Raw genomic sequence first — 27,393 nt, 5'->3', positions numbered from 1 at the left:
CTCATTGTCACATTTTTTTCTCTGTGATTTATCATAACATTTTGTGTATATTTCCCTGTGCTATACAGTGTAATCTTGTTTATCTATTCTACAATTTTGAAGTCCCAGTCTATCCCTTCCCACCCTCTTTTTTTAAAGGTGCCAAAGACATGTTACATGCAAATCTGTCTCTGGAACTGTGGGAGAGGAAGTGGTCACCAGGATTTTAATTTTCTTCCTTGTTCTTCTGGAAAAAAGGGCCCTCTGACTAGACAATCGTGGGTGAAAGAACCTTGCCGGAAGTGCCTTTTTATTGTTGGACTATTTATTTTTACTGTTTGCTATTTCCTTGGTTTTTTCCTTTTGATAAACCACTTTATCAGATGATTAATTTTGTCAATAACCGCTCCTTAAGTAAACTGTGTTCTAAGTAAGTATAACCCCGTTCTGCTGACCGAGGAGGGAAATAAAGATCAGAAAATTTGCCCAATCTAGTGGAACGGGCCCTGGGCCAACAGCTGGATTCCAGTCTCGCCCTCCCAAAGCCGTGACCCATCAGCGGTATGGGCCAGGGAAGGGAATCCTGTCATCTTGCCAGGGGAGGGAAAAGCGACCAGTCCCCTCTCCCACATCATGCCATCAACCAGGTTTCTTTCCTTCCCACTCAATGGGCCTTCGATGTGAGGGATCCGTCCAGATGGAATTCCCAGAATTTTCCGAGAGGCCGCGCTTGCATCCCACCAGAAGCTTCCCGCGCCCCAGAGGAGCAACCAGCGTCTCCGCGCAGCCGGGTCTCAAAACACAGAGGGCGCGGAAAGCCCCGCCCATCCCACCAGACCCCGCCCTCTGGGCCCCGCCCCTTCTAGTCGCGCCCTCCCATTGGCGATCCGGCACGTCAGTCAGCTCCCGCCCGGGGCTGGAGCACAGACCGCGGTCCGCACCCCATCCCTCCCGCGCCCGCCTGCCTCGGGGAAGCGAGCCGGGGCGCCGGCGGGCGGCCGCCGCGTCTGACAGACCCACTGGCCGAGGCTCTGCGCCCGTCGGCAGCGCGCGGCCGGCATGGCGGCGCGGAGGAGCCCTCAGCAGGAGCAGGAGCGGGAGCGGTCTCGCGTCCCCGCCGCAGGTGGGCCCCGGGCCGGGCGGGCCTGGGGGGCGCTCTCCCCCGCCGGCCGTCGGCGCAGCCCAGGGTTTGTTTGGGGGTGCGATGCCTGCGCTACGAGGGGTGGGAGCTCCGGGGCGCGCGAGGATCCAGGTGCGCCCCTGACCTGGGCGGGCTGCTCCCACACACACCACCTGCAGGGTTTGGGGGGCCGTCGAGGGTGGAGGTCGTATCTCAATAAGGCACTACAGCCTCGGGAGGCAGAGCTGTTCCGGGAGAGGCGGCAAGCGACCCGCTGAGGCAGAGCAGACAGGTTCCTGGAAAGAGAAAGCCCTTCCTGCCGTCTGGGGTGGGGTGGGGGACACAGGCAGTGGTTGGGGTCGGGCCCTGGCGCCCAGGAGCGGCGGTGTCCCCTTCTCGGTGTCCCCTCCAGGAGCTCGATTGTTGTCGGAGGGAAGTAGACGGGTTTCGCACTTTGCTGGCAGAGGATGTGGCCCACACCTTCGCAGCAATCGAGACTCGATGAGCAGCAGAGAAAATCGGGCTTTTGAAACAGAAATGTCACCAGAGACAAGAGTAGCAGCACAGTATGGCCCAGGTCGCTGAGGTCGCGGGCGCAGCACCTGTGTCGCAGAGTCTTCGTCCTCGGCGGCGGGAGCTGAGCCCTCACTGCACAAGTAAAGGGTGTTTTCCTTCCCATCCTTTCCGTCCCAGGTCTGAGGAAGATGAACATGGCTGCTTCTCAGTTTTGAGGATATTCCTGGCTCTGTATTTCCCTGGAGGCCACCCCAGGGGTGAGAGCCCTGAATTTTGGGAGCATGCCCGTTCACAGAGTTAGGGCTCTAGGTACTGCAGGGTTTATAGGAAGTTGCTAGGACTACTTATTAATTGGGGTTCTTGGTCCCAACTTTTGCTTCACGTAGCAAGCTGTTGGGTGTGGTGGAAAACAGCGCTTGAGTCAGGACCCAAGTTCTAGACATTGTTCTGCCCAGGACTGTGTGCCTAGAATCCACCACAGCTACGGACTTCTGGATCTTTGTCCACAGATTGAGGCCATCGGGCTGGCTGATACTCGAGACCCTTCCCAGTCTAGAAATTAACGTACCTCCCACTCTCACAAGTTTGGAGAATGAACTCATTTTTCAGTCTTTCTGCACCTTCCATTATTATAGAATTAGCCAAATATTTCCTGTGGGTGTATTCATCTGAACTTTTTATTATGTGACTTTCTTCCCTTCTCCCTGCCTTATTTTGGCAGAGAAATAAGTGGGCATAGCTGGAAAAAGCTGGTTTGGGAGGGGGAAAGGTGTCTACTCTGGGCTTAATGTAATCCCCAGGAATTTTTCCTTCTGATGCACCAAGTTCAAGGTGTGCCAGCACGGTGAGCGCAGAGAGAATTCTTTCCTCAGCTGCAGCCTATGGGCACTGCAGTTCGCGTGTGGCAGTGGAAGAATGTGATTCAAGGATCAGGCTATGGAAAAGCTTTTTCTCCAAAACATAATCTCCAAGGACTTAGGAGCATAGTTTCCCTTCTTTGCTAAAAAAAAAAAAAGTTTTAAAACCAGTTGCCAAAGCTGGGATGGGGACAGTTTTTTAACCTACCCCCAAGTCTTTTGGTAAGAGACCACGATTCACTTTTGAGATTAACAGCGAATGTTAACAACTAACATTTAACAATAAAAAACAGACATGAGCAGAAGAAAACCCACAGAACAGGTAGGGATGGAAAGCATTTTTTGGTAGCCATTTTTGCTATTTCTCTTGAAATATTTAGATATGGAGAATCTTGAATTAACCATTTGTGCACAATATTGTTGGAAAGACAATGTCAGAATCAGAAGATTAGACCGAGAAGAGGCACGGAAGGCCTGTTGGTGCAGGGCCTCGGGCCCCTGAGAAGACAGGAGGAGCCGGGAAGACCCGAGTAAGCTCACCAATCTCAGCCTACCGCCTGCAGTCTGGCTAATTTGAGGAGAATGTGCGCCCCGCACTCCTCCTGGCTCCTCCTGCCTCTTGCCACCTGCAGGGTTGTTAACTGTTCTGATTGGCTCAGGTGCTGCTGTGGTTTCTCCTCACTGTCCATCTCCATTTGTTCAGTAGACGAGAGGGTAGAAATGAGGCTGTGAGGTTTCAACCATGTTTTCAAGACCTGCAGGACTCCACGTGGTCCCCAGGAGCTGGCTTGGGGGACAGGAATGCCCAGTGTGGGATGGGGAGTCCAACAGCTGTGTCCCCCACTGCAGCTAGACATGGAGCAGCTCTCCTTGGTTTTTCTTTCTTTCTTTTTTATTTAATTTTTTCTGTTTTATATGCTGTTCTGGCTAAAATTTTTTTTGGGGAAAAGAATCTAATACTAAACAAAAAGTTTAGAGAGAGTAGTAATGACTGATATTTTCAAGTGCTGCTGTCTCTGTTTATCACATGCGAAGGGCTCAGAACCATGCGTGACCCATGGGAAGCACTCAGAGGTTAGCTGCTATCCTTATGATTGTCAGTACCTTCCACTATAAGGTAGTTGTTCTTTTTAGCCCCATTTTATGAACTGAGTCACATACAAACTTGTATAAGACCCCCGGCTTCCTACCTAGACTATTCTGTTAATTAAACTGTGAATTCCTCAATATTGTGGATTCCGGTATTGCAGAGCCATTCAAGGGTGATGACTTTGTGTCTGAAGCAGGTGTTTCTGATGCCCCCATCGCAGTCTTTGGCCTGTTCCCTTGGTAATCACAGGTACTCTCCTGTGCAGGCAGGCGAATTTACCTGGTGGGCACTTCTGTGTTTTACCAGAGGATGGGCAACAGATGGGGTGATGAGGATTGTGGGGCACACACCTTCCCTCCTCCACGCCGCCTGCAGAGGGGTGCTGAGAACTGAGCTTACGCTGGACCCGGGGCCTTCAAGGCCTTTGCTCTCAGGAGCCGACCCCCGAGCAGTGGGCACTGGCAGTGGCCAGGGTGGCCTCGGAGGAGAAGTGTGGGCAGCTGCGGTGCTTTGTGTGCCAGTTGTAACCTTAAAGAGAAATATTTTCCCTTTAAAAAATAATTTGAGGGCTTAGGAAAAAGAAAACAAACACTGCAATTAAAAACACATGCCCACAATAGAACTGCTTAAAACCAAACGGCTCACAGCTGATATTTTTCGCCAGCCTGTTTGTACAACTTTTATACTTCTATGCTTACATTTCTGTGAGATGGATTAAATGCCAAATAAAATGTAAATTTTGGTTCCATGCGTTTTAGTCAAGTAGAAATTCTTGATTGGCACAATCACATTTTTTAAAAATTTAATTTGAAAATGAGCTTTTACCTGGCTTGTTGGCCTGGGCGGGTGCTGGCTCGTGTGTCTGCTGCCCTCAGGGCTGGCCCTGCCACAGTCACAGTGGGGATTTGTGTTCTTTTCATGAGCTGGACACGGAAACACTGTCCTTAGATAGTCTGATGTAACTTTATAGCCACCAGCCTGCAACACTGGAATGGTCATGGAATTTGCTCAAAGTTTCCAGCTGGTAGGTGGTGGCCAGGATTCAAGCCCTGGCAGCGTGCCTTCACCCACAGCAGATTGTTAACCACCCGCCTGCTTCTGTCCCCTGCAACAGTTCAGGCTCGAACCTGGGAGCACTTGGTTTCCAAGGTTACCTCATCACATTTATGCTGTTCTAAAGTCAAGTTGGGTTATTTTCAAAACCACTGTTGTTGCTCAGGATAACTCACAGGTCTGGTGTACATGAGAAGAGAGATTTTGAAAAAGTCATCATTATCGAGCTAAAACTTCGTATGTTGTTCTTTATATGTGGCTTTTAAGTCTCTTATGTACCTTTTAGAGGAGTTAATGGACTAGTGTATTTGACCCTTCTGTCCTGTCCACTTGAATCCTCTGGTAAATGTTGAGTTATTTAGGACAGTCTGTTCTCAGAACTGAAGTTGTATACACATTTGTTGGTTTGTAATTAATTTGATGGAAGAACATTTAAATGTCACTTTACAGTGAATCAACAGGGAGAAGTTTTTGTTTACACACTCATTTTTGCAGTGATCTTTTGTTGTAGTCTTACTCCATTTTTTTCTGTTTTTTTTCCAGTTAATTGAGCCAGAATAGACAGGTGCTATCAGGTTTAAAATATGAGGATAATAAAATGTTTATGTTCATTTCTAGGAGACTAAGGAGTGTTGTCTGTTAATACTGTTGCTGGGATTCCCAGATAATAAACAAAAATCCCAGAAGCTGTGGCATGGAAAATGCTACTCTCAATGAATCTCTGAATTAAGAATTTAATAGTAAGTCTTTTATTGTTGATTTAACCATGTGACTCTGAGCCTGTGTGGAGTTGTTGGATGATAGATAATAATTTAACACACTTTGTTAGCTCTTTCTCTGCTTGCTCTGTTACTGATTTTTAAGGAATATTAATTAGGGTTCATGTTCTGGCAGAGGGAGTGATAATGTAATTGTAAATCGGTTTCTCCAGAGAGTCATGTCCCAATTCAGGGAGAAGCAGAATCTCAGCCCTCTTCCCTCAAGTGCCAGCAGCTGCCTCAGATCCCTGGGCTTGGTATCTTGGGAAGGGGGTGCCCAGTGCCTGCGGCCCCCGGAGCAGTAAGATGCCTTCCCCACCTCGCCTGGCCTGGCCTGCCGGCGCCCGCACTCTGGGGGTGGGGGGCCTCCGTGCCGCGGGCCCTGCCTCAGAGATCAAGTTGGACTTAAGATGTCGAGGCCGGAACAGCCAGAAGGGACCTAGCAGACTGGAGGTCCTAGTCTCAGCTGGTCAGACAGGCTGTCCTGGAGGCGTCGCCCAGGCCTGGGGTGGGGAGCCAGGAGCCCAGGACCATCCTCAACCCTTTCTGTAAATCTTGTTAATTGTAAATCAAATATGGCTGTCTTTTTCACTCTGAAAAAAAAAAAGTATCCTGCCCTCTCTTGTGCCCATTACCATGGGCATGAGCCCCTGCTCCCTCTAGGTTTGGGGAGCCTCGGGGTCACACACCAGTTCCCGAGTGGCCCAGAGTGGAGGTGGGCAGGGAGCTGGTGGGGGAAGCTGGTCGGGAATGTGACCTGAACCCTGTGTGTCTCTCCCCTAAGTTGGCGCAGAGAGGGTTCCCTGGAGCATTTAGTCTCCCACGTTGAAGAGAAGTGGACTGAACTTCTTGCCTGGTGAAAAGAGACACCCTTTCCCGGGTCTTAGAGTAACCCGGGTCTTAGAGGTGCCTCGGGGGTCGATGGGTCGAACTGTGACAAGGGGGCCTCAACGTTGCTGTGCAATCTCTAAAACGACAAGAAACCTGAGTGCCCTGTATCCCTGAGGTGGCCGGCCAGGACAGATGGAAATGCCGGGGAGGAAGCAGAGCGGCTGATAGGATTGGGGTGGAGGGAAGTGGGTGGAGGGAGAGATGACCCCCATGGGCGGCGGGGGGCGAGCAGGGTCACCGGTCACATCCAGATGTGAAGGGCTGGATGCCACCCATGTTAGCAGCGAGATCAGCTCATTGTCATTTTACTTGGCACTTAACAAATGAAGTTGGAGTTCAGGTCATAGCTCAGGCTGGCTGCTCACCTTGAAATGCAAACATAGCCCATGGAACTATTAATACAAATGTTGGGCCCCTTAATTTTGCGCCTGAAGCAGGGCAAGGCTCGGGTGTAGGGGTTCCTTCCTCTGAAATCTGTAGGAGAGAGAAAACTCACTTGAACTGAGAGTTTTTTAGGTCAGTTTTATCCATGGTGTATCCCTCTATTTTGTTGCTTGAAGGTATTTGTTAAACTCAGTTTTGGGTACTCAGCTGATTGTCATGACAGAGGACTGGTATAACCACCTCTTGTAGACCTACTTTGCACTGTTCGTTCCTCATGCAGTGATATTCCAGCATCTTCTCCCACATGCGCTTCATTTGTTCACAGTTTGGAGCCTGGAACACGTGATGCTATAGTTCTCCCTCCCCCTCCCCCTCCCCCTCCAGGCTTCTCAACCTTCCTTTTTTTTTTTTTTCCTCTTGCTGTCGTTTTTAAACTGGTCACGTCCACAGAATCCCTTGTGGAAGAGGCTCTTTATCAAAACTCTGCTTTCAGGTCAGCTGGTGTAGTAGATCTGCGAACTCGGCACACACGTCTGAGGTTGGCGTATTTGCTGGCGTCTGTCAAGATAGCCTGTATCTTCTGCACACGCTCAGGGTATCTTTCCTGTGGTGCAAGTTTTGAGTAACGCTTTGGTTTACTTTAGCTTCAGTTATTTCACAACTACATAAAACCCTGTGCCTTGTGCCCCAATGTGACCATTCCACCAACATAACTTTGAAACATGTTAACATAAAGAGGCCTTCGGGGGGTGGAGGGAAAATGGTGGTTAATGGCCTGGCCTCCTTGTATTGGTTTATAAGGGAGGAAGCTGAGGTCCAGAGCTGCTGGGCTCTTTAGGACCAGACTGGGAGTTCCTCACTCCCTGGTGCCTGCTTATTCCACTACCTGGAAACCATGCCTCTAGATGACCGCCTTACAGCCTCACCCCCTGCTTTATATTTACCTGGGTGTAATTAGGGAAAAGGAAAACACCCTGATGGCTCATTGTTTCTGACCTACGTGTTAAAAGTCAGAAGGGACCAGCAAGATAGAAGCTCTTAGGTAAGATTAGGTATGGTGGAATAAAACAACAACTCCAGATAAGTGAATCGAGTTTACTCCTCTCATGGCAAAGCTCAGAGGTGGCTCTCCAGGACTGCAATGGGCTCCAGAGTATCAGAGATCCAGACTCCTTCCTCTTGGTTTCCACTGTGCATGGTTTTCACGCCCACAGCTACTTCCTGATCCAAGATGGCTGCTGAACGTCTGTCATCACACTTACATTCCAGCTGGTAAGGAGGAGGAAGGGCAAGGAGTCCACACCCCTCTCAACAAAGCCTTTTGAAAACTACACATAACACTTCTTACGGAGAAGTCACTCACATGGCTGTGGCCAGCAAGTAGGGAGGGTGGAAAGTGGCTTTTATTCCGAGTAATGATGTATCCAGCTGAAAGTCAGGATTCTGTTTCTGTGGAAGAAGACAGAACAGATACTGGGGGAAGTGGGCAGTCTCTGCTGTGGAGACACATGGACTGAGTCCTGACTACACCGATTCATTTTATTTATTCAACAAATATTTCACATGCTTAGCATGCAGGAGGTCCTGGGTTCGATCCCCAGTACCTCCTCTAAAAATAAATAAAAATAAACCTAGTTACCTCCCTTCCCCAAAAAAGTAAAATAAAATAAATTTAAAAAAATGTATTACCTGTCTACTATGTGCCTCGGCACCAAAAAGCAGAGAAAAAATAGACACAATTTCAGTCCTTAAGACATTTACCTACTCAGGGAAACAGACACTAATCAAACACAAACACCGTTGAATAAACTGTGATAAGTGCTGTGAAGGAAAAGGACACCCTGTGCTGTGAGGGAGCATAACTGGGATTCGATCAAGCCTGGGGGCTAGGATTGGGTTGGGGAAGCTTTGCCACAGGAAGTGACATTTGAGCTGAGAGCTTGAGAATCAGTAGAGTGAGGAGTATTCCAGACAAGGGAAAAGCAGGGGCAGAGGCCAGCGAGAGGCAGGAGTGAGCCCTGCTGGAGGAACTGAAGGCGGCCCGTCTCCTTGGAGTGAGAGGAAGAGGTAAGAGACAGGGAAGAATCAGGGTCAGGCTGTGGGGGGGCCCTGGAGGTAGGGCAACCACCCATCCCGGTTTGCATGGGACCCAGGATGTCCTTGGATGAGGGACTTTCAGTGCTAAAACTGGGAGAGTCCTTGGAGGTCACATTAATAGTTGGTTTCCTTTATTATTAATTTCCGCAAAGTTCCTTGTTAGGTAGGCATAGCTCCCAGCTGTAGAAAAACAGCAATTGACCAGAAAAAGTCATCCCTCACCCTGGCCAGAGGGAAAGAGTTCAGAACACAGGGAGCACTTCCTTGTAGCTGGGTTACATGACCAGTGAGACGCTTCCTTATCTGGCGTGATTTCTCCTAACGGTAATCATGGAAATTAATTGGCGTGTGATAATGTATCTGAGTGTAATGTAACCAACAACCACGGCTGGAGGAAGCCCTGACTTCAGAGCAGTGATTCTCAGCACCAGGGATACACTGGCATCACCTGGGAGCTTAGAAAAAAGACGGGGGTCTGGGCCGCAAGCCAATAAATCAGAAAATCCACAGGAGGAGCCAGGCCAAGTGTGCTCCTCTCCTCCGGAGCAGCGCCTCTCAGACCTGGGTGTGTGCATGAATCGCTGGGGCGTTTGTAGATCTGGGATTCTGCTTCCGTGGGGCCCGAGGATCTGTATCTCTGAGTGTGCAGGTGGCAGTGATGTTGCCAGTCCACAGACATCGAGCACAATGCTCTGTAATGTTTGACGAGTTTGTTTTGAAGCCACTGGTTTCTTTTTAGGAGAGTGGATCTAAAGCACCAGGAGAAGGTAGATGGGTCCATGAGAGGAGGGAGAGGATGAGGCTGGCGGAGGAGGGCAGGAGGCCTGCCCTGGGCTGCCCTCCGCAGGGGGCCCATCCCGACTCCTCAGCTGGTTCCCGCGGTGGCTGGGCTTACAAGGTGAGGCCGGTTCCTGGTTCCGGGAGAACCAGCTCTCCGAGGCCTCTGGCTGGGACGGCGCAATAGGTGGTGCATCTGTGCCTCTTACACTGGTTTAGGGGCCCTTCCAGCCCATGTCCCTGGCCGCCGGGATGCGGGTCTCTCCTACAAGTAAGAAAAGCCAGAAAGATTTTTAAATAAAAGATGACACATCCATTGAATGTAAAAAGCAAAACAAAACAAAACAGCAAACACACACCGCCGCCTTCAGAGTGGAAAACGGCTTTGGAGGAGGGAAGCCAATTAGAAGGATTAGTAACCATTAGCGACAGAGGCCTAAAGACTCATTATGGAAACATCACTGCGGGGCGAAAGTGAAGCGTGGCTTGCCTCAGAGTTCCCTTTAGTTCTCTCTGGGTCACACGTTCACAAATGATTTGTGTTGGGATGTGGAAAACAAGCTTGATCTTTAAAGGTCTAAGAGTTAAGAGCTGGACAGTGCATCACGAAAGCCATGGCAGCTCGCGGCAGTAAGGCGAGTCCGGTAACGTGACATTTAGCAGGGATGTGTGTCAGCGCAGAACTTGTGCACGTGAGCTGGGTAACCCCTTGCTTCCCTTCCCAGGTTCTGAAATGACTGAAAGGTGGACACAGGAGTCAGGGACTTTTTAAATGTCAGCTCGGTAATAAAACCCATCATGTCTTAGTTGTGTGGCCAGATGGGCTTGTTAGTGGTGCATGCGCCGCACTCACCCCTGGAAGGTCAGGCCTCTCTCCCACAGAGACAGCCGCCCCAGGGCACCTCCCAGCGGGCAGGCAGAGCGGGGAGGAGCGGAGGGGGCCGAGCTGAGCAGATGCTCTGACACCTGCCATCAGATAAGGCTCCTTCCCTCTGGCAGGAGTAAGGAGGGAGAGAGGTGGGTGGAGGCCAGTGCCAGGTCTCCAGGAAGGGTCTTCCATCTGGAGGTTTGAGGAGAGCGGGATGAAAGTGCCTGCCCCCTGCCCCCTCCAATTCAGCAAATGGGGAGACGCACCCCAGCAACTGGCCTAGAGGGCTTTAGGCTGACGGCAGGCTGCACGTGAGCTGATGGCCTTTTTATTTCTCAGCCAGTCAGTACAAATACAATCACAGGCAGCATCAATTTGAATGCATCCTCTAGAACAAGGTTTGTCCAACTCGGCGCATGGGCCGAATCCGTCCAGCTCAGTTTTTATACGGCCTACGACCTATGAATGCTTTTTATATTTTTTAATGGTTGGAAAAAAATCAGAAGACGCCCACTATTTGCTGACATGTAAAACTTACATGAAATTCAAATTTCAGTGTCCATAAAAATGTTTTCTTGGAACACTTCCCTGCTGTGTATTGTCTGATGGCTGCTGCCACTCTGTTGGGGCAGATGTGAGTAGCTGGGACAGAGACCAGATGGCTGGAGATGCCTGAAGTACATACTTCCTGACCCTGAGCCGAGAACTTGCTGACTCTCAAAGGAGAATGAAGAAGTGGTCATGTCGCTGAATTCTCTCCGGGTCGGGTCACACTCAGGACATCGTGTTCTGACCTGCGTTCTCCCTTCTGTGTGGAGCGGGTCCCAGGAAGTGACGGAGCTGATGAAGGGACCCCCTGACCAAACCATGTCATGTGAGGACTGGTGGAAGGGATGGGGCGTGTTTGATCTAGAAGAGAAAGTCACAGTGGAAGTGACAGCTGCCTTCTGAGTTTGTGCTTATTAATTGTTTTGAATTCTTGGAACAGTTACTCAGGGAAGGCAGTTGTGTAGTTAATTCAAAGGGCACTGACCTTGAGTTAGAACATGTGGGTTCAAGTTCAGGCTTCTGCTCGCTTTCCCTGGGCTTTAAAGATGCAGTGTGCATGTGACAGCCCATCAGGTGGCCAGGTCCACAGTGAACTGAGGTTCAGCTTTCATCTCTGGCCAGTAGGGGACACAGTTGTGAATACCCCGAACTGGAAATGACCTGCAGTGCAGATGGTGTGCAGAGGGTGAATCTGGGGACAGATTTGTTCTGCTGAGGGGCTGGTGTGAATCAGGCCTTGGAGAACAAGCAGGATTCCAGCCCCTTCGGCCCAAAGCATCCTGTGATTCTGTGAAAGATCTAAAAGGTTATTGCATGGAAGAGGAATCGGAGGTGTTCCTCGTGACCCCAGGTAGTAACAATTCAAGTTATGGCAACATATGAAGCACCTGCGTGCTCTTCCTGCGGAATCCACAGCAAGAGACTTCAGAAGCGTAGTTTTTTGGTACCTGGGCAGCTGGTGATCATTGGTCCTGGTGCCCCGACTTATAAGTCTGAAATAAAAGGGGAATTAAAAAAAAAAAGTTGTGGTGACAGATCTGGTCACAGTAGCCTTTTGCTTAAAACCTGGCGAGGCCTTACCTTGTTCCTCAGTCTGACATCAGCATCTCTAAGGGGATCTAGAGGCCCTGCTGCCCTGAGCCTTGCAGGCCCCTTCCTTTTCCCGTCTGCGCTCTGGGTCTCCGCCCTGCCTCACATCCTTGGGGAAGCCTCCCCGGACTCCGGTCCAGGTCAGGTCCCCACGTTACCGCTTGTCCTCGGGAGCGCTGCCTTGTCATGCCCCAGACACACTAGGACAGTCCCTCCGTGTGTGAATCAGTGCGGCCACCGCTGTGGCACCAGCTCTTGGCCCAGTGCCTGGCCCACTGGAACAGCTTCACCTGTAGTCAGAGAATAATGATAGATTTGACCGACAGAGAGGGAGACATAACGAAAAGGAAAGGGACTCCCTCCCGAGGGCGAGGCCCACCCTGAGACATGTGGAGACACAGGTCATGACGTGATGGAGGCAGATGGCGCTGGGACCCCGCCGAGAGCTGGCCGGTGCGTAGTGCCTGTGTGATCACGAGCACGCTCAGGGCTCATAGTGTTTGCTTTTCAGCGGTCCAGCCCTCTGTCACCACTGTGGGTCTGTGCCGTTGGGAAGACTTTGGGGATCACTGAGGCCAAGTGATTTGTCTGCGGTCCTGCAGCTGGAAAATAGAGTCCTGGGCTTGTTCCGCCAGTCTGCTGTCCCCACCAGGCCAGGGCCAGGGCGCCTGCCAGGCTGGATAAAGTGACCTGGAGTTTTGGGACTCCCCGGAGAAGGAATTACAGCTTGCTCTCCGATGAACACTCATTCCACCTACAGCTTTTGTGTGTTTGTAGCTGGGTTGGTTTTAAACCTGCTCCACACAGTTCGAAAATTAAAGTGGTGGGTTGCATTGAACATGCCTCAAGATGTGCCCAGTACATGAAAAAACACCGAGCCATGATCTTATGAAAAACACGCACACAGTCCTGCCAGCATTTGGCAAGGAGCAGTTCCCTGATGCTTTTGCTGACTCTTGGCTGGCGACAGCCTTGGGGGACGCGTGCCCAGGCCTGTGGGATTGTGCGAGGAGCACTGTTCAGTTGGTTGCATGACGGGGCTACCATTGGGTGTCTCGCTGGTCATGACTCTCAAGATAAAAAGCTTTCCCGCTGGTGGTTCTCTTCCTCAGTGATACTGATCTTGTAGTTGTGGGTTGCAGCACATTGTTAAGTGGGAGACCGTTGTTCCTGTGCTGAGCAGGATTAATACCTGAAATACAGAAGCGTAGAAAGTCTTTTGACCTCACTATTTCAAAGACTGGTTAAAAGGATATGTGTTCCGAATATTTCCCCCATAGTGGATACAAAAGCAACCACCTCACCTATGGTTTTGCAAGAGTCTTTTCATTGTGCTGTGCTGACTTTCAGAATGTCTCGCAGTCTCCCTGTGCTCTAAATTATTCAGGAGCCTTGACGGCCTCGCAGGATCTGTTCTCTGTGTTCATCATTCTGTGTGCATATTGCTTAGCTGAAGTGCTTGGACCAATGCAGCATAGTTTGCTTTATCCTCGAGCCCGAGTTTCTCAGAACTCACCTCCAGGAGAGATGGCCCACCTGAGCATCCAGCGCACGGGGCCTGGCCTGGTATTATTCTGTGTCCTGGCCAGACCCTGTCCCAAGGCTGTGTTAACCTGTGGGCCCGGACACGCTGCCCGGTAGCCCTTCCTGACCAGAGGGCATCGTGCCACCAGACCGTGAGCTCCCTGGAGCCAAGGCCTGTGTCTTCTCACTTCACTGCCTGCCAACCCGGCGTGGCGCCCAGTCCAGGGTGGGAAGAGGTAGTGGAACCAGAGGGCAAGGGGCAGGAGGGAGGAGGGGCTTCCTGGGCCTCCTGGTCCACTGTACCTGGTGGTCTCAGTTGACATCTCTCAGCAGTGCCCTGGCCTGCCACAGAGGTGTGCTCGGCCATTCCGGGCTGGCTGCCTCTCCCACCCCCTTATCCTGTTTGCATCCTAACCCCTCCGTCTCTCTCTTAACCCCCTACTCTCTCATTTCTTGCTAGTTAGCCAGAATATGGCATTGCAGCCAAGAGAAATATCTGTTGTGTTTATTAAATTCAATGTAGTATTTTTTACTTTAAAGTGTTTTTGATTTTTATTTTGTTTTCACTAGATTACCAGTTTATTATAAAGAGATATAAGTCAGGAACAGCCAGATGGAAGAGGTGTATGGGGTGAGGTGTGTAGGACGGTGCGCAGAGCTGCCATGCCCTCTGGGCAGGCCACCCTCCCCACGCCTCCGCCGTGAAGCTCTCATCTTGAAGTTTTTAAGAGGGTGATTTTACCGTGTGATGTGTCTTCCCCCCTCTGCTAGCTCAGACATCAAGATTAAATGGCCTTTTCCGTCTTTAGCTCAGGCCTAGCTTCCCCTTCCGAGGCCTACTCAGTGGATCTTGATCTACCCCCTCTGCTTTGGGAGAAAGTCTGTGGGCCGCACACAGGTGGCAGGGGCAGCACAGAACCCCAGGGCAGTGCAGACGTGGGTAGAGAGGAAGGGCCACGTGCTGGAGTGGTGCTGGGAGTAAACTGGGAGGAAGTGGACCAAGCCCCTGTGGCCAGCTGCTGGTGGGATGGGCAGGTGGGGAGGGCGGGCTCTCTGGACCCAGAGCATCACCATGTTCCCATCCCAGAGGCCACTCGCCTCCACGAGGCACCGGGGAGAAGTGCTGTCGGCGTCATCACTCGGTTTCCGGCTCTTCAGCGTCTTTTAAGTTTTGTTTTCAGGTTTTTTTTTCTTTTTGGTTTCCTGTTTTAATGTTTGAATTATTTCAGTTTTGGTAAATTTTAGAGAACGGAAAAAATTCTAAGTAGAGTTTTACCACAAAAACACAGTGGCTTTTTTTTCCCAGTTGTAGTCGGTGGTCCCACCTGCCGTGTACAGTCCAGGTGGTCACATAGGTGATTCCAGGGTCAGGTCGCTGCGCTGCCAGCTTCAGGGACATGTGAGCTCCTCAAGTGTTATGTCTGATTGTACAGGTTGGGGCCTTGGCAGGCTTCACTGCTGATGACCAGAGGGTGCAGGAGACCCAGTTAATCCACTTCCCAGTGCCACAGAAATGCCCTGGGCCCATCTAGTGCCTCATTGCACCCACCAGTCAAGTGGGCCAGTCCCAAACTATTAAAAAGAAATTTCATTTTTGTGTTTTGACAAGCATGAAAGAGGATCAAACCTGTAATTCCTGGCAATGCTTGTTTTCTGCCTCTTCATTGCCCCCCCCACTCTCTTGCTCTTGTTCTCGCTCCTGTTTACTCTCCAGGGACCGAATCCCTGCTGGTGGAGTCTCCCCTCCTGTCCTGTTAGCCCAGTGGGCACCCCCAGGCCTGCTCCCTGGTGGGCAGAGCAAAGTCGGGTGGGCAGTGGTGGCCACTCCTTGGAAGGCTGGCTGAGGATGGGACCCGTGAAGACGCTGACATGGAAGATTTTATTCCCTCCCAGCTGCTTCTGGGGAAATGAGATTTGACTCAGGAGATCATCAGAACTGCAGCCACGAGAGTCTTGCTCGGCGCCTCACTTTGGTGCTCTCCTCTGTGTCTGTTGTTCTGAGTTGTAATCCAGTTATTGACACACCCAGGAGACCTTTTCACAATTCCCTTTTTAAAGTCTGAATTTCACTTGCTGCATCAGAGCTGATGTGCGATTCACGCCACTCCAAGGCAGGACAGGCGAGTGAGGCGACGTGGCTCCCGTGTCACGTGCCCGTGCCTGAGCACTGGCTCTGAGGTTTATTTAATCTTGCTCTCCCTTGCGCTGTTCTGGGCTGCGCAGTAAGGGTGATGAGATAATGGTGGACCTGGGCTGGGCACTTGCCGTGGGCCCGATGGCGAGCTCCCACTTCCCCAGCGTTTCCTGCAACTGTCACAGCAGAGGCAGATGCTGCAGTGACTCCGTGTCACTAGGGGAACCACAGTGAGAGGAGTCCTCCCCGTTTACCCAGTGCTGGGCCGCACACTTCCCTCTGCGGTTAAGGAACAGAAGCCTGGGGTGGTGGGGTCGCCCACCCCGTGTATACAGTACACACGCAGGGGCGGACACGCCCAGGCCTCCTCACACCACAACAGCGTTTGCAGGAGCCCAGCAGACAATTCCCATAAAACACTTAGCACAGGGTCTGGCACAGAGCAAAAGCTCAAATCGTAGCTCCTTTAATGATCAGTGAGGTCATGCTTTTTCCTACTGAAACATTGTGCTTCCTCTCCTGTGACTTAGAAGCCCCACTCCTGGCCATGTGTTCATGCTAGATTACACGAGCACCACGGGCTTGTCTGTGAGCCCGCTCTCGTGTGGCTTCCTGAGTCCTGCCTCCAGGAGGCTCCCCGGTACCCACCCCTGCCCCGGCCACATGCTCCCTGGCCCGTCTTGGCTTGAGATACTTGACCGATACCCGTGGGAGTGTTGAGTGGAGGGAGTTAGTCTAGGTCTGCGTGGGGAGGGGGTGGTGAGCCCTCACATGTCATTTTCTGATAAGTGATTCTATCTCCCTTCCTTGGGTTGGAGGCGGGGTTTAACTTCAAGGGCAATAGGCTAGGGAAGTGTGTGCGTGTGTGTGTGCATGTGTAGGAGTTAGGAGACCAAAATCTGCAGTGGGTCCCCGTGGAAGCCCCAGGCAGCTGCCAAGAGGCCTCATGCTCAGAAGAAGGCCCCATTTCAGGGATCTCAAATCAAATGCCCAAGGGGCTGGGCAGTATCTTTTAAGAAAGCAGCATGTTGGTTGGAGTCTGTGACAAGTGAGAGCAGGTACCCCCAGAAGGGCAGCCGCCTGTCCCTGTCACGGCAAGCCCTCCAAATCTGCACAAAAATGAGGGCAGCGCAGCGGGAAGCAGGCAGATGTTCTGAAAGGCTCTTCACAGAAGAAGAGATGTGGACGTGTTACCACAGTGAGAAGCCACGACCTGGACTGGGGTTTCGGAAAACAGAGGCTCCAGCGCACGTGGCAGGAATGTTGACTGACAGTTTGCTTTTGGAAGGCACTTTGGCAATATCTGTCACAACTGGAAATGTGCACATGCTTTGACCCAGAGTTTCCTCTTCTAGAAATCATGCTAAGTGTGAAAGCTACCGTGAGTCCACAAGGACTGTTGGAGGAGAATGTCGGTCTCAGCAATGTTTGTAAGAGTGAAAAACGGGAAACGACCCAAATGCTTTATGTCCTATGTGATGATCTATTTTTATACTGAAATATTATACATCTATTAAAAAGAATAATGTAGATCTAATGTAATGACATGGAAAGGTGTCCAATTTGTGTGAAGAGAAAACACAAACTGTAAAATGCTGTGTAATATAGTCAATTTCCTAGCTTTGAAAATTCAGGGTTTTCAAAGTTAGGAAATCAGTCTCAATTAATAAAAGTCTAAATTAGAAGTATAAAGGCATGATAGCTTACATTTTTCAACAGTTCATTTACAAATGTCTCCTAAATACCTAGGTAGGAGTAAATGTGTAATTGCTAATCATTTGTCCTAAACAGGTAAGCGCCTGCTTTTGAAAATGTCCTTTTAAGTAACTGTAAATATGTATATTTTTATTTGCTGGTAACTTTATTTGCTGGTAAGTTCTTTCTCAATGGAGAGTATATCTGTTTCTTTCTTGAGAATGTATATCAACTTTATTGAGATATCCATATCAAATATCCATCCGATCAAAAATGCTCAAATGGTAGCTTCCGAATCCATGAGGCTTTCACTGCAGTTAATTACTGGAATTTTACTAAACCGTGGGCCGCGGAGGGGAGGGAACTGTTTCGCAATGAATCCTAGGAGGTTTGGCCACTGTTCAGGAGTTCTCTTCCTCATTTGTACATCAGCGCTTTTACATGCTAAACGTAGTATCATTCGGACCCTTCCGCACATAGTAAAGTATTGCAAGTGTGCAGTTTGCCCTGTCCCTCCTGCACTTTCTCTGTTGTCACATCGGGAGTCACAGTGTGCCTATAAGGAGCACACCTAGCTCTGCCCACGACTCTGCTACGTGGCCCACTTTTTGGGATCGCTGTCTCTGTGCCTGCTGTCTGAGTCTCGTCCTCTGTGTTAAGGTGACACCACATGTCATGGCCCATAATGACAGAAGAATAGCAATGTGGGCAGAAGTGGGTGGCGGCCGAGTGGAGGCCCCCTGGTGTGGTGGACTCTTGCAGGCTGGGTGCCAGGCAGAATCCTTGATCATGCCTGGATTTAACAGATTTTCTACACAATGCAAGGTGTATGGGGCTGGTTCTTAAATAATTTCATTCTGTCTTCCCCTAGTGAGATCAGTATTTTTACTCTCATATTAATCAAGACAGTTCAGGGTAAAAGAAGTTAGGTGTCCCACAGTCACTTCTGCATAAGGAAAAATGGGTTTTAAATTTGGGTCTGAGGGATGCTGAAACCCATGCTCTTTATGTCCCCTATTCCTCTTGAGTTTTGAGGAATAAAGATATCCTTATATATGACACTGATTATAAGACAAGTAGGCATTTCCTTAATTTTTAGACTGAATTTTTGAATGCTTTAAAATACTATTGATACTATATATTAATATTATGATAATATAATGATTATATAAGTCAATGATAGATATTTTGCAGGTAAAAATTATCCAATGTGTCTTGTTTTTCCCTATAAACAAAGCAGACTTGTGTAATTGTTATGTGCTTTTCATTATTATTATTATTATTAAATTTTTGTAGGAAATGACCAAGTTCACTCCTGGACACTAGTCACCAGCCAAGCCTTAGATGCCGCGTGGAGGGTAGCAAAGGGCTCCGTGACGCTGGCCGTCTCCCTGCTGGCGGCCGCCCTCTGCTACTTCAGAAGGCTGCATTTATATTTAGGGCGCCGGCTGAAATGGTACGTGGTCATATCCTCTTTAAATTTCACAAATACCCTTGCTATTCAAAACAGAATTTTGACATTATCGTTCCCTTTATCTTTCAGGTGGATTGGATATCTGCAGAGAAAATTCAAAAGTAAATATTCTCATGCCTACGTTTCCTTATTTTTAAGGTGCAGAGAGGGTTTGGGAAGGGAGAGGAAAGGGGAAAGTTCACCACCTTGTATTTTTGATTTGGTTCAGGGAACCTCAGCGTGGAGGCGGAAGTTGATTTACTCAGTTATTGTGCAAGAGAATGGAAAGGAGAGACGCCCCGTGCCAGGCTGATGAGGAAGGTGTGTCTGTTTACACAGCTCGTGGAGGATGGAGAGTTTTGTGTGTAAAACCCAGGAAACACGCATTCCACTGCGTTTTACCCAAGATCAGCTAGTACCTCGTGTGGCGCCAGGAACAACAGTGGCTTCTAATCAAAACTAAACAGCTGCTAGAAGTGGCCTTCGGGCCTCTCCCCTGAGCCAGTGCCTTCGAGGACTCGGGTAGATTAGGTCTGTGATTTCAGGACACTTGAGCGTTGTGCTCTATTCAGCTCTCCCCCGGCCAGGCCTTTTAAACATCTGCACATGCAGTGGAGACTTCGGCCCTGGAAGGGCTCAGGCACCTTGACATGAGATGTTTTGAGGACTTTAGAACTTCCCATTGGACCAGTCTTGGTAAATATTCCCAGCAGTGCTGTCCAACCTTGTCACTGGCAAAAGCCAAAACAAAACAAAACATTGTTTAAATGATTCTTTAGCATGGTCTTAAAAGTATATCCTAGTATTCTTCACTGCCATCATCTCCCCAAAATGACATTCCCTAACTCTGTGCTTCCAGGGATTTATTAACTGAAACAGCATGACACGGACTCTATTTGCACAAAAGTCACTTTAAAGTTGCACGCGGTCACGTTCATAATTTATACTTGTTTTGTTTCTGCTGTCCGCTTTACTTGGCAGAAAGACCTTGCTGAAATTGCAGTGAATTCACTTTCTCTGGTCTCTTATCCAGTGGTATGAAAAACAACCTTTTCTTTTTTGTGCCAATAGGCGTACGAGGAGCTGTTCTGGCGGCGGCGGATTAAATGTGTTCGCCAAGTCAGAAGAGACAACTACGATGCGCTAAGGTCGGTGTTATTTCAGATCTTCAGCCAGGGCCTCTCTTTTCCATCCTGGATGAAAGAAAAGGACATTGTGAAGGTACGTCCTCACACAGAAACTTGGGAGAAACTTGCCCACGGATGGGCACCGCAGCCCAGATGCTCCGGTCTTCTGTGGGTGGCTCGGTGCACAGGGCGCCTTGAGACTGAAGGTGCTGTAGCCCAGTCCTCTGTCTCTCGTGTTGGTTTGCAAATAAGTCATCTCAGAAAGATAGCTGCACTCAGTTTTGTTTGTTGTTAATGCTGGCATTTTTTTCTTGAGAAGGGCATCTGTCCTTTGTAAGTAAGGTTGTCTACTGAAATTCACCTTCCTACCATGTGGTTACCTGAGTGTTGACAAATGCACACAGTGTAACCCCCACCCCAGAGATGCCCTCGAACCCCTTCACTGTCTGTGCTCCTCTCACCCCCAGCCCCGGGCAGCCACTGACATGTCTTCTGTCCCCCTAGTTTTGCCTTTTCCAGCCTGTTGTCTAAATGCAGTTATCCAGTGTGTGGCCTTTTGAATCTGCCTTTCAGTTAGCAAAACGCATTCACAGCTCATCCGTGTTGTTCTGTGAATTTGTACTTCAGTCTTTATGTTGTTGAGTGGTGTTCCTTGGTATGAATATAGCACATTTTGTTTACCCATTTGAAAGACGTCTGGATTGCTTCCAGTTTTTGATAGTAATGGATGAGGCTGTTATAAATATTCCCATTCAGGACTTGTATGAACATAAGTTTTCATTCCTTTTGGGTAAATAACTGCTAGATTATATGATAGGTTTATGTTTAATTTTTAAGAACCTGCCAAACAGTTTTCCAAAGTGGCTCTGGCATTCTGCATTCCCACCAATAATGTCTGCGTTCCAGTTGCTCCGCATCCTAGGGCTTTTGTTTGTTTTCTTAGCCATTCTAATAGGGGTGCATTTGTCTCACTGTGCTTTCAGTTTATGTTTCCCTAATGGGTAACAATGCTGAGCATCTTTCCATGTGCTTATTTGCCATCCATGTTATCTTCCTGGAGAAGTCTCTGTTCAAATCTTTTTACCATTTTTATTGAGTTCTTTTTTTTTTATTGATTGTTTTGAGAGAGTTATTCTGAATACAAATGCTTTATCAGATAAGTCATTTGCAAACATTTTCTCCCAGTCTGTGCCTTGTTTTTTCATTTTCTTAATAAGGCAGCACATTAAAAAAAATTCTTTTTATTGAACTCTAGTTGGTTTACAATGTTGTGGTAATTTCTGGTGTACAGCTAGGCAGTATATTTTTGATTTGTGACCTTAATTTTTATTCGAATGTAGTATGCCTAACCACAGATGTACACTTAAGGATGGAGGAGCAAAGAAATATCAAGTATATGCACACATATATATGTATATATATATAACTACACACGTTCTAATTCCTTGGTATCTTTTACTTAGAATTGTTTCTATTGGTAGTTTAGTTTCATCTAGCAATTGTCAAGTGTATGCTGTGTGCCAGCCCTGCTGCTGGTTGCTGAGGACAGACAGTGCTACAGAGGCCCTGGGCTCCACAGGCTTGGCCAGGTGGGGAAATGCATCAGATGCCCACGGCAGATCAGATTCTCATGTATTCCATGATTGTATTTAATCCCAGCAAGAGTCCTGCACAGTGGATAGCACTGTCCTTGATTTACAGTGGAGGATGAGGCTGAGGGGTTAAGTAACCTGTGCTGGGTGAATAACCTCTCTGCAGGGCAGTGACAGAGCTAGGTTTGAACCCCAAAGTGTACCCTTCTAAAACCCACGTGTTCCCCAATGTACTATGTTACTGTAACACACTGTACTGTATGTACTGTATGTTACTGTAATGCTGTTGGGTTAAAAACAATTTCTAAAGAGATATATCTAGGAAGTCTGGGAAGTGTTTTATTCAAAAAGATAAATTGTTTTTGTAGACATAATTTTTATTTAGGTTTTCCTCAGCTGTGAAATTGTGAATTAAGAGGATGATCCAAATCACTTAATCCAGAAATCTAAAAAAAGACTACATGTTGTTACTTAACTGCTGTTACAGTCTTTTAAAGTGAAGAGTGCTGAATGAGATAAGATTATCTGCTGTGACATATTCCAGGCTGTGTGTAAGACATGTTGAGACACTGATCACTGTTGGCATCTACTTCCTTTTCAAGCTTCCTGAAAAACTGCTCTTTTCACAAGGTTGTAATTGGATCCAGCAATACAGTTTTGGTCCTGAGAAGTATACAGGTTCAAATGTGTTTGGAAAATTACGCAAATGTGTGGAATTACTGAAAACACAGGTGAGTGTCTGGGGGGGAACAGACTAGGCATGAAATCACGCATCCAATGCGTTAACTGCCGCCTCTCCTGTCAGGCCTGTCACTTCCTGTTCTGTAAGGAGGAAGTGTGGGCAGAAACACTCTTCCAGGAACCGACAGTCTCCTTTCCTATCCCTTCTCCTTCCAAGTCATGAACAAGAGCCATGTTCTACGTGATTGTTAGGCCTGTTAATGGGTTAAGGGGGCTTTTGTGGGCTGGCCGGGAAACCTTGACAATCACGTACCTGTGTTTCCCCGGAAAAATACGGTGCGGGATCCAGACAGGTCACTCAGAAATGCTTTTCTGGGCTGTTAGTAACTCGGGGACAGCTCACATGTTATGATTTGACTAAGAGTTTTTCCTGCCTTTTAGTAAAGACATAGGTTTTAGATTGTTGAAATGAACCTTCCTTGGGAAAGAGTACAACATTTTTCTGCCGTGTCTTTCTGATCTGTAACACTGGAATTCAAATAGTATTTGGCCGGTACTGTTATTGTGAGGACTCAGTGAGCGAACACAGGTAGAGCGCTTTAAACTGTGCCCTGGCACAGTGGGTGGTGAAGAACACCAGTTAGCACTGTTTGTCTCTGGAGCATCCCTTGTGTAACCCAGCCACCCGAGAGGTAGTTTTAGGAAACTGACTTGTTTAGTATTTTACCTTTATAGGTGGTGGTTTTTTGAAAAAAAAAAATTTCATTCAAACTAGTTTGTTGCTGTAAAAGTAATACTTCGGGTTAAAAAAATCAATGTCTTAAAGATATAAAATGAAAAGTTAAAGTTCCACTCCCCTCTGTTAATCTCTGGTTTGTTTTATAAGTGGTTTAAAAATTACACAGTGGTGTACGTATTCCCCTGACCCTTCTGAGTGTCACTTCTACATCTATGTTTTTAGTGGACTGAATTCAGTGGGATTAAGGATTATCACAAGAGAGGGAGTATGTGCAACATCCTTTTCTCTGATGCTCTTCTGGAATATAAACTGTACGAAGCTCTGAAGTTCATCATGCTCTACCAAGTCACTGAGGTCTATGAACAAATGAAGACTAAGAAGGTCATTCCCAGTCCTTTCCGGCTCCTGTTCACCAGGGAGACCTCCTCCGACCCTTTGAGCTTCATGATTAATCACCTGAATTCTGTAGGCGACACGTGTGGACTTGAGCAGGTACACGGGGCAGAAGATTCGTGTGTGTTTAGTGAAGGACGATGGTGGTAACGCTTGAGCACAGAGGGGTGTGGGGCTAACGTCCAGCAGTGATAAATGCAGCTGCAGAGAGGTGGGGGCTGGGGATCGCTGGCCCTCCAGTGAGGAAGGGAAGCGTGCTAAGCCTTCAGGCCGTGCCGGTCGCTGCATCATCGCAGCCCTGTGGCCGGTGAGCAGCAGTGCCCGAGCCTTTCTGACCTTCATGCTGCCTCTCAGGTGGGAACAGCTCCTCCCACAACAGGGGTTGCCCAGGAGAAGAAGGACCCACTCAGGTCGCCCAGTTGGAAAATGAGATAACATTTGGGAAAGCATGTGGTTACTTACTGCAGATAAATAGAAATCATTGAAATTTTAAAAATCCAGACAATGCTTTTGTGTCCCCACAGGAAAGGAGTTTTGTTTTACTTTGCTTTCCTAAGAGGTGCTCAGACTTATCTGACATTTCAGTAAACATTGATTTAAAACAAATAACTAGTTGGAAAAGAGCAATTTTTATTGTGAGCATTTATGTTTTATTAGTTTCTTTTTCAAATAGCTCTCCCTGTAGTTGCTTCACACTCATGTCCAGAGGTGCCCCCCCCGCTTGTGGCCGCCTTCCCTGGGGTGGATGCTGGCTCCCAGCTCTGCGTCCACCCCGTGGTTCACGTGTGGGTCTGTCAACAAGTCTGTGACCCAGCTGCAGAGGAACACGCTGTCTGCTGGTGGGAGGCAGCAATTTGGAAATGTATATTTGTGACCTCTTTCATCTCTTCCCCAGATTGATATGTTTATACTTGGATACTGCCTTGAAGTGAAGATAAAAGTGTTCAGACTATTCAAGTTTAACTCCCGAGACTTTGAAGTCTGCTACCCAGAGGAGCCGCTCAGGGAGTGGCCGGAGATCTCCCTGCTGACCGAGAATGACCGCCACTACCACGTTCCTGTCTTTTAAGTCTGGCTGGACCAGGCACCAGCTCTCGCCAGTGACAGTGCTCACACGAGATGTTTCTCAGAGACCAGAGCTAGTGCTGCTGCCGCTGAAGGAACAGGGAGCTTCCTCCCTGGGATTACAGGTACACTGGATGCAGACTCAAGTGCCTTCCCTTCGTCTTCCGTGATTTCCTCCAGAGCAGCTGCACTAATGTATTTGTGGGTTGCTGGTTTGACCTTGTTCCTCAGGGCCCTGGTCATTTCACACGCAGCAGGCCTTTAAGAGCACAAGAATGTTTATTTTGAACAGCAGGAAAAAAAGCGGGAAGAAAACAAGTAGGGGAAAAGGACTAAAGGGAAAGGAAGAATTTGTCTGTAACCTTTCTGTTCTTAAGAATCTTGTCTTTGGCTGATTTTGGGTCTGCAAAACAAGGCCTTATTTTATAAAGCATTACCTTCCCAGGAGTCTTTATGGTATTTCGACTTTCCAGGATCATTTGATTAACTTTGAAATTGTGTGTGTGTGTGTGGGGTTTACACTCACACACATACAGGTATGGTTTTAGATATACATATAAACACATACACACATAGCCACTACTTTGTGAGGTTGTACAGTTTGTTTTATATCTCTTTATGTTTTTTGCTCTGGCCTGTTTAATATTGCTTCTGGCCAGTCCAATAGGTTTTATATAAATTAAAAAGATACATTCTGTAGATTAAGGCAATTAAATGACAATTACTGAACTGTCACAAAACTGTTAAACTGGCGTATTTAATGTGTATTTACATGTGTATTTAACGTGTGGTAAGTAGACTCACACTCCCCACCCCACCCCCGCCAGGTGTCGGCATCCTAACCCCTAGACCCGTGAATACTGTTGGGTTCAACGGCAAAGGCGAGTAAGGTTGCAGGTGGAATTAAGGGACTAATCCATTGACCTTGAACTAGGGAGCGGAGTCTGCGTGCTCCAGGTGGGCCCAATGTAGTCACAGGGGTCCTTAAAGGTAGAGAGGCACTTGGGAGAGTGTCAGTCGGAGGGACATGTGAGGTGGGGAAGAGCTGTCAGGTGCAGCAGCACTGGCTCTGTGACCGGCAGCAGGCACAGGAAGGAAGTTACTGCAGTTACAGGAAGGAGCCACGCGCCGGAGAGTGGGGGCGGCCCCCGGAAGCTGGAGAAGGCCGGGGAGCGGATCCCCCCCGGAGCCTCCAGAAGGGGACGCGGCCTTGACAGCACTTTGACCTCAGCCCTGTGGAACCCGTGTGGGACCTCTAGCCTGCAGGACTGCAGGATCACACACGTGTGGCGTTCAGGCCACCAAGTCTGTGCTAATGTGTTGCAACAACGATAGACAACTGATGTCCTCAGGCTGACTGCCTTTTGGTCATCTTTATCTTGGACATGCTTCCCTAGTTTACTTCGGTAATCTTTATTTTGGAGGTACTTTGCTAGTTTGTTTCAAATTTCAATGAACACAAAATAACTTGAAAAATCTTGGCTAATGACATACTACTTCAAAGTTACGAGCCCCTCCTAAGGATGGCAGCGTGTTTGATGCTAATGTTCTCTCACGTTTCCGCATTTTTACTATAAATAAAAATAGGTATGTTCAATGCTGTGGTGTATGAAAATCAGACTCGGGTTCTCTTGTAAGGGGGATAATCACCTGTGTATTACATAGGCAGGTTTTGCCTGCGGTCATTTTGTTTTCTGGGTGAAGCGCTGGAGAGGAAGGAGCCCCACCACGGGCCTTTGCGTTCCTTTCACAGCCACCCAGAAGAGGCGAGCCTAGCTGATCTCTACAGCCCCTTCCTGCTTGGAGGTGTCATTTCACTGACACTGTTGCAGGTTACCCCCTTGATGTACTACTGTGACCAAGAAAAAATGAACTCTCCCCTTTGTGTTCACTGCGACTGAGACTCACATAATTGCTGCTCCAGACTCCTGGCTCACCTGAGCCTGTCTGGGTACCTGCCTGGCATTTGTATATTCTCAGTCGCCTTGCGTCTCTTTACCCAGTGCAGTGATCTCCACATCAATCCAGGACTGGAAGGAAAAACTTTTCACAAGGATCAGCAGCCTATAACTCTGTGACGTATCAACCCGTGATGTTTATCCTTAACTGTGGTGGCAGATGGGGCAGAGTGGGGCAAGAACGCTTCACATAAAGGGGCAAGACCAAATTGTGAATAAAGGACATTTAAAGTCAATGAAAGTAAAGAAGACTTTTAAATAGTTGCTATGTTTTGAGAAAGCTTCAAAACAGAAGATTTTCAGGGAAGAGATATTGGATATTTTTGTTTTGTTTTTAATTCAGTTGTATAATTTCATGAATGTAACAAACTAATTAGGAGGAATTGCATATAAATTAGTAACACTTTTACATGCCACCAATAAATTGGAAGTGAATTTCCTGTGTGATGCCAACATTTAATGGCTTTCTAACCTTGTAGGTTTCAAATGATGCGAGAAATTATAGCTAAAATGAAAACACATGCCCTTGTTCTTTTCTGATTCTTAGAACAAGTTCCTCTCTTAAATTTTGGTCACATGTGTCCACACTGAGTTGTATGAATATTGTTAGTATAAGACTGACTTTTTATTGTGTCAAAATATACATACAATTTACCATTTTAACTATTTTTAAGCGTTTAGTTCAGCGGCATTATGTACTATCATCACCATCCAGCCTCAGAACTTTTTTCTTTTTTTTGGTAAGTTTAATTCCCCCACCTCGTGCCAGGATTTCTTACACTTCTCACATGAGCTTTATATCATGCCCTTCTAATCTCAGTATTTCCTCCAGGCTTAAACGGTCCTCAGTGTAGGAGTCCAGTGTCAGGGAGGGTTAGGTGACCAAACTGATCAGGCACATTGTGTTCTGCTGCATCTCAAAAGTAAAGAACTGTGTATGGCTTCTGGTTTCATGCTAGGAACAAAAAATCTTTTTTCTAACTTCTAAAACCTCAGACAGAACC

General features: G+C 48.1%; 1 protein-coding gene, 1 long non-coding RNA gene and 1 pseudogene across 8 annotated transcripts in view; 2 read left to right on the top strand and 1 right to left on the bottom strand.

The window, feature by feature from the left end:
* The first annotated feature begins 904 nt into the window (after nucleotides 1-904).
* Nucleotides 905-26,829, top strand: OTULINL (OTU deubiquitinase with linear linkage specificity like). Of its 2 annotated transcripts, none has more exons than XM_006215586.4 (8): nucleotides 905-1,102; nucleotides 18,678-18,837; nucleotides 18,925-18,956; nucleotides 19,064-19,155; nucleotides 19,906-20,055; nucleotides 22,156-22,284; nucleotides 23,196-23,465; nucleotides 24,262-26,829. In XM_006215586.4, the coding sequence occupies exons 1-8, from the start codon at nucleotides 1,039-1,041 to the stop codon at nucleotides 24,433-24,435; spliced, it is 1,071 nt and encodes a 356-aa protein (XP_006215648.1). In that variant the 5' UTR covers nucleotides 905-1,038; the 3' UTR covers nucleotides 24,436-26,829. The 2 variants fall into 2 exon arrangements, with proteins under 2 accessions (XP_006215648.1, XP_072814943.1); XM_072958842.1 differs by lacking the exon at nucleotides 905-1,102 and adding an exon at nucleotides 7,643-7,920.
* LOC107034667 (uncharacterized) overlaps nucleotides 7,730-27,393 on the bottom strand; it is a 49,954-nt gene continuing 30,290 nt past the window's right edge. For 2 of the 6 annotated variants that reach the window (XR_004189397.2, XR_012071559.1), the window contains exons 5-9: nucleotides 12,408-13,220; nucleotides 12,187-12,318; nucleotides 11,424-11,931; nucleotides 10,929-11,299; nucleotides 8,855-9,787 (exon numbers count right to left, since the gene is read on the bottom strand). This is a non-coding gene — a long non-coding RNA (uncharacterized lncRNA). Of the gene's footprint in view, nucleotides 7,918-8,011; nucleotides 8,098-8,854; nucleotides 9,788-10,928; nucleotides 11,300-11,423; nucleotides 11,932-12,019; nucleotides 12,319-12,407; nucleotides 13,221-27,393 lie in introns of those variants that run through there. The other 4 variants (XR_012071558.1, XR_012071560.1, XR_012071557.1 and 1 more) reach the window with 4 other exon arrangements.
* Nucleotides 11,739-11,921, top strand: LOC116280130 (U11 spliceosomal RNA; annotated as a pseudogene).

This window comes from Vicugna pacos, chromosome 3 (assembly GCF_048564905.1).
Source record: "Vicugna pacos chromosome 3, VicPac4, whole genome shotgun sequence".
In the NCBI taxonomy this organism is placed as follows: Eukaryota; Metazoa; Chordata; class Mammalia; order Artiodactyla; family Camelidae; genus Vicugna; species Vicugna pacos.
Note: the sequence above shows the minus strand (reverse complement) of the source record. Positions and strands in the feature narration are given on the sequence as shown.

What these genes read in the sequence shown, in the direction of transcription:
- OTULINL (XM_072958842.1), top strand. Translation starts at nt 7,755, where the DNA reads ATGGCAAAGCTCAGAGGTGGCTCTCCAGGACTGCAATGGGCTCCAGAG. An exon ending in TCTGCAGAGAAAATTCAAAA is followed by an intron (nt 18,957 to 19,063) that starts GTAAATATTCTC and finishes GATTTGGTTCAG; the next exon opens with GGAACCTCAGCGTGGAGGCG. An exon ending in AAGAAAAGGACATTGTGAAG is followed by an intron (nt 20,056 to 22,155) that starts GTACGTCCTCAC and finishes TTCCTTTTCAAG; the next exon opens with CTTCCTGAAAAACTGCTCTT.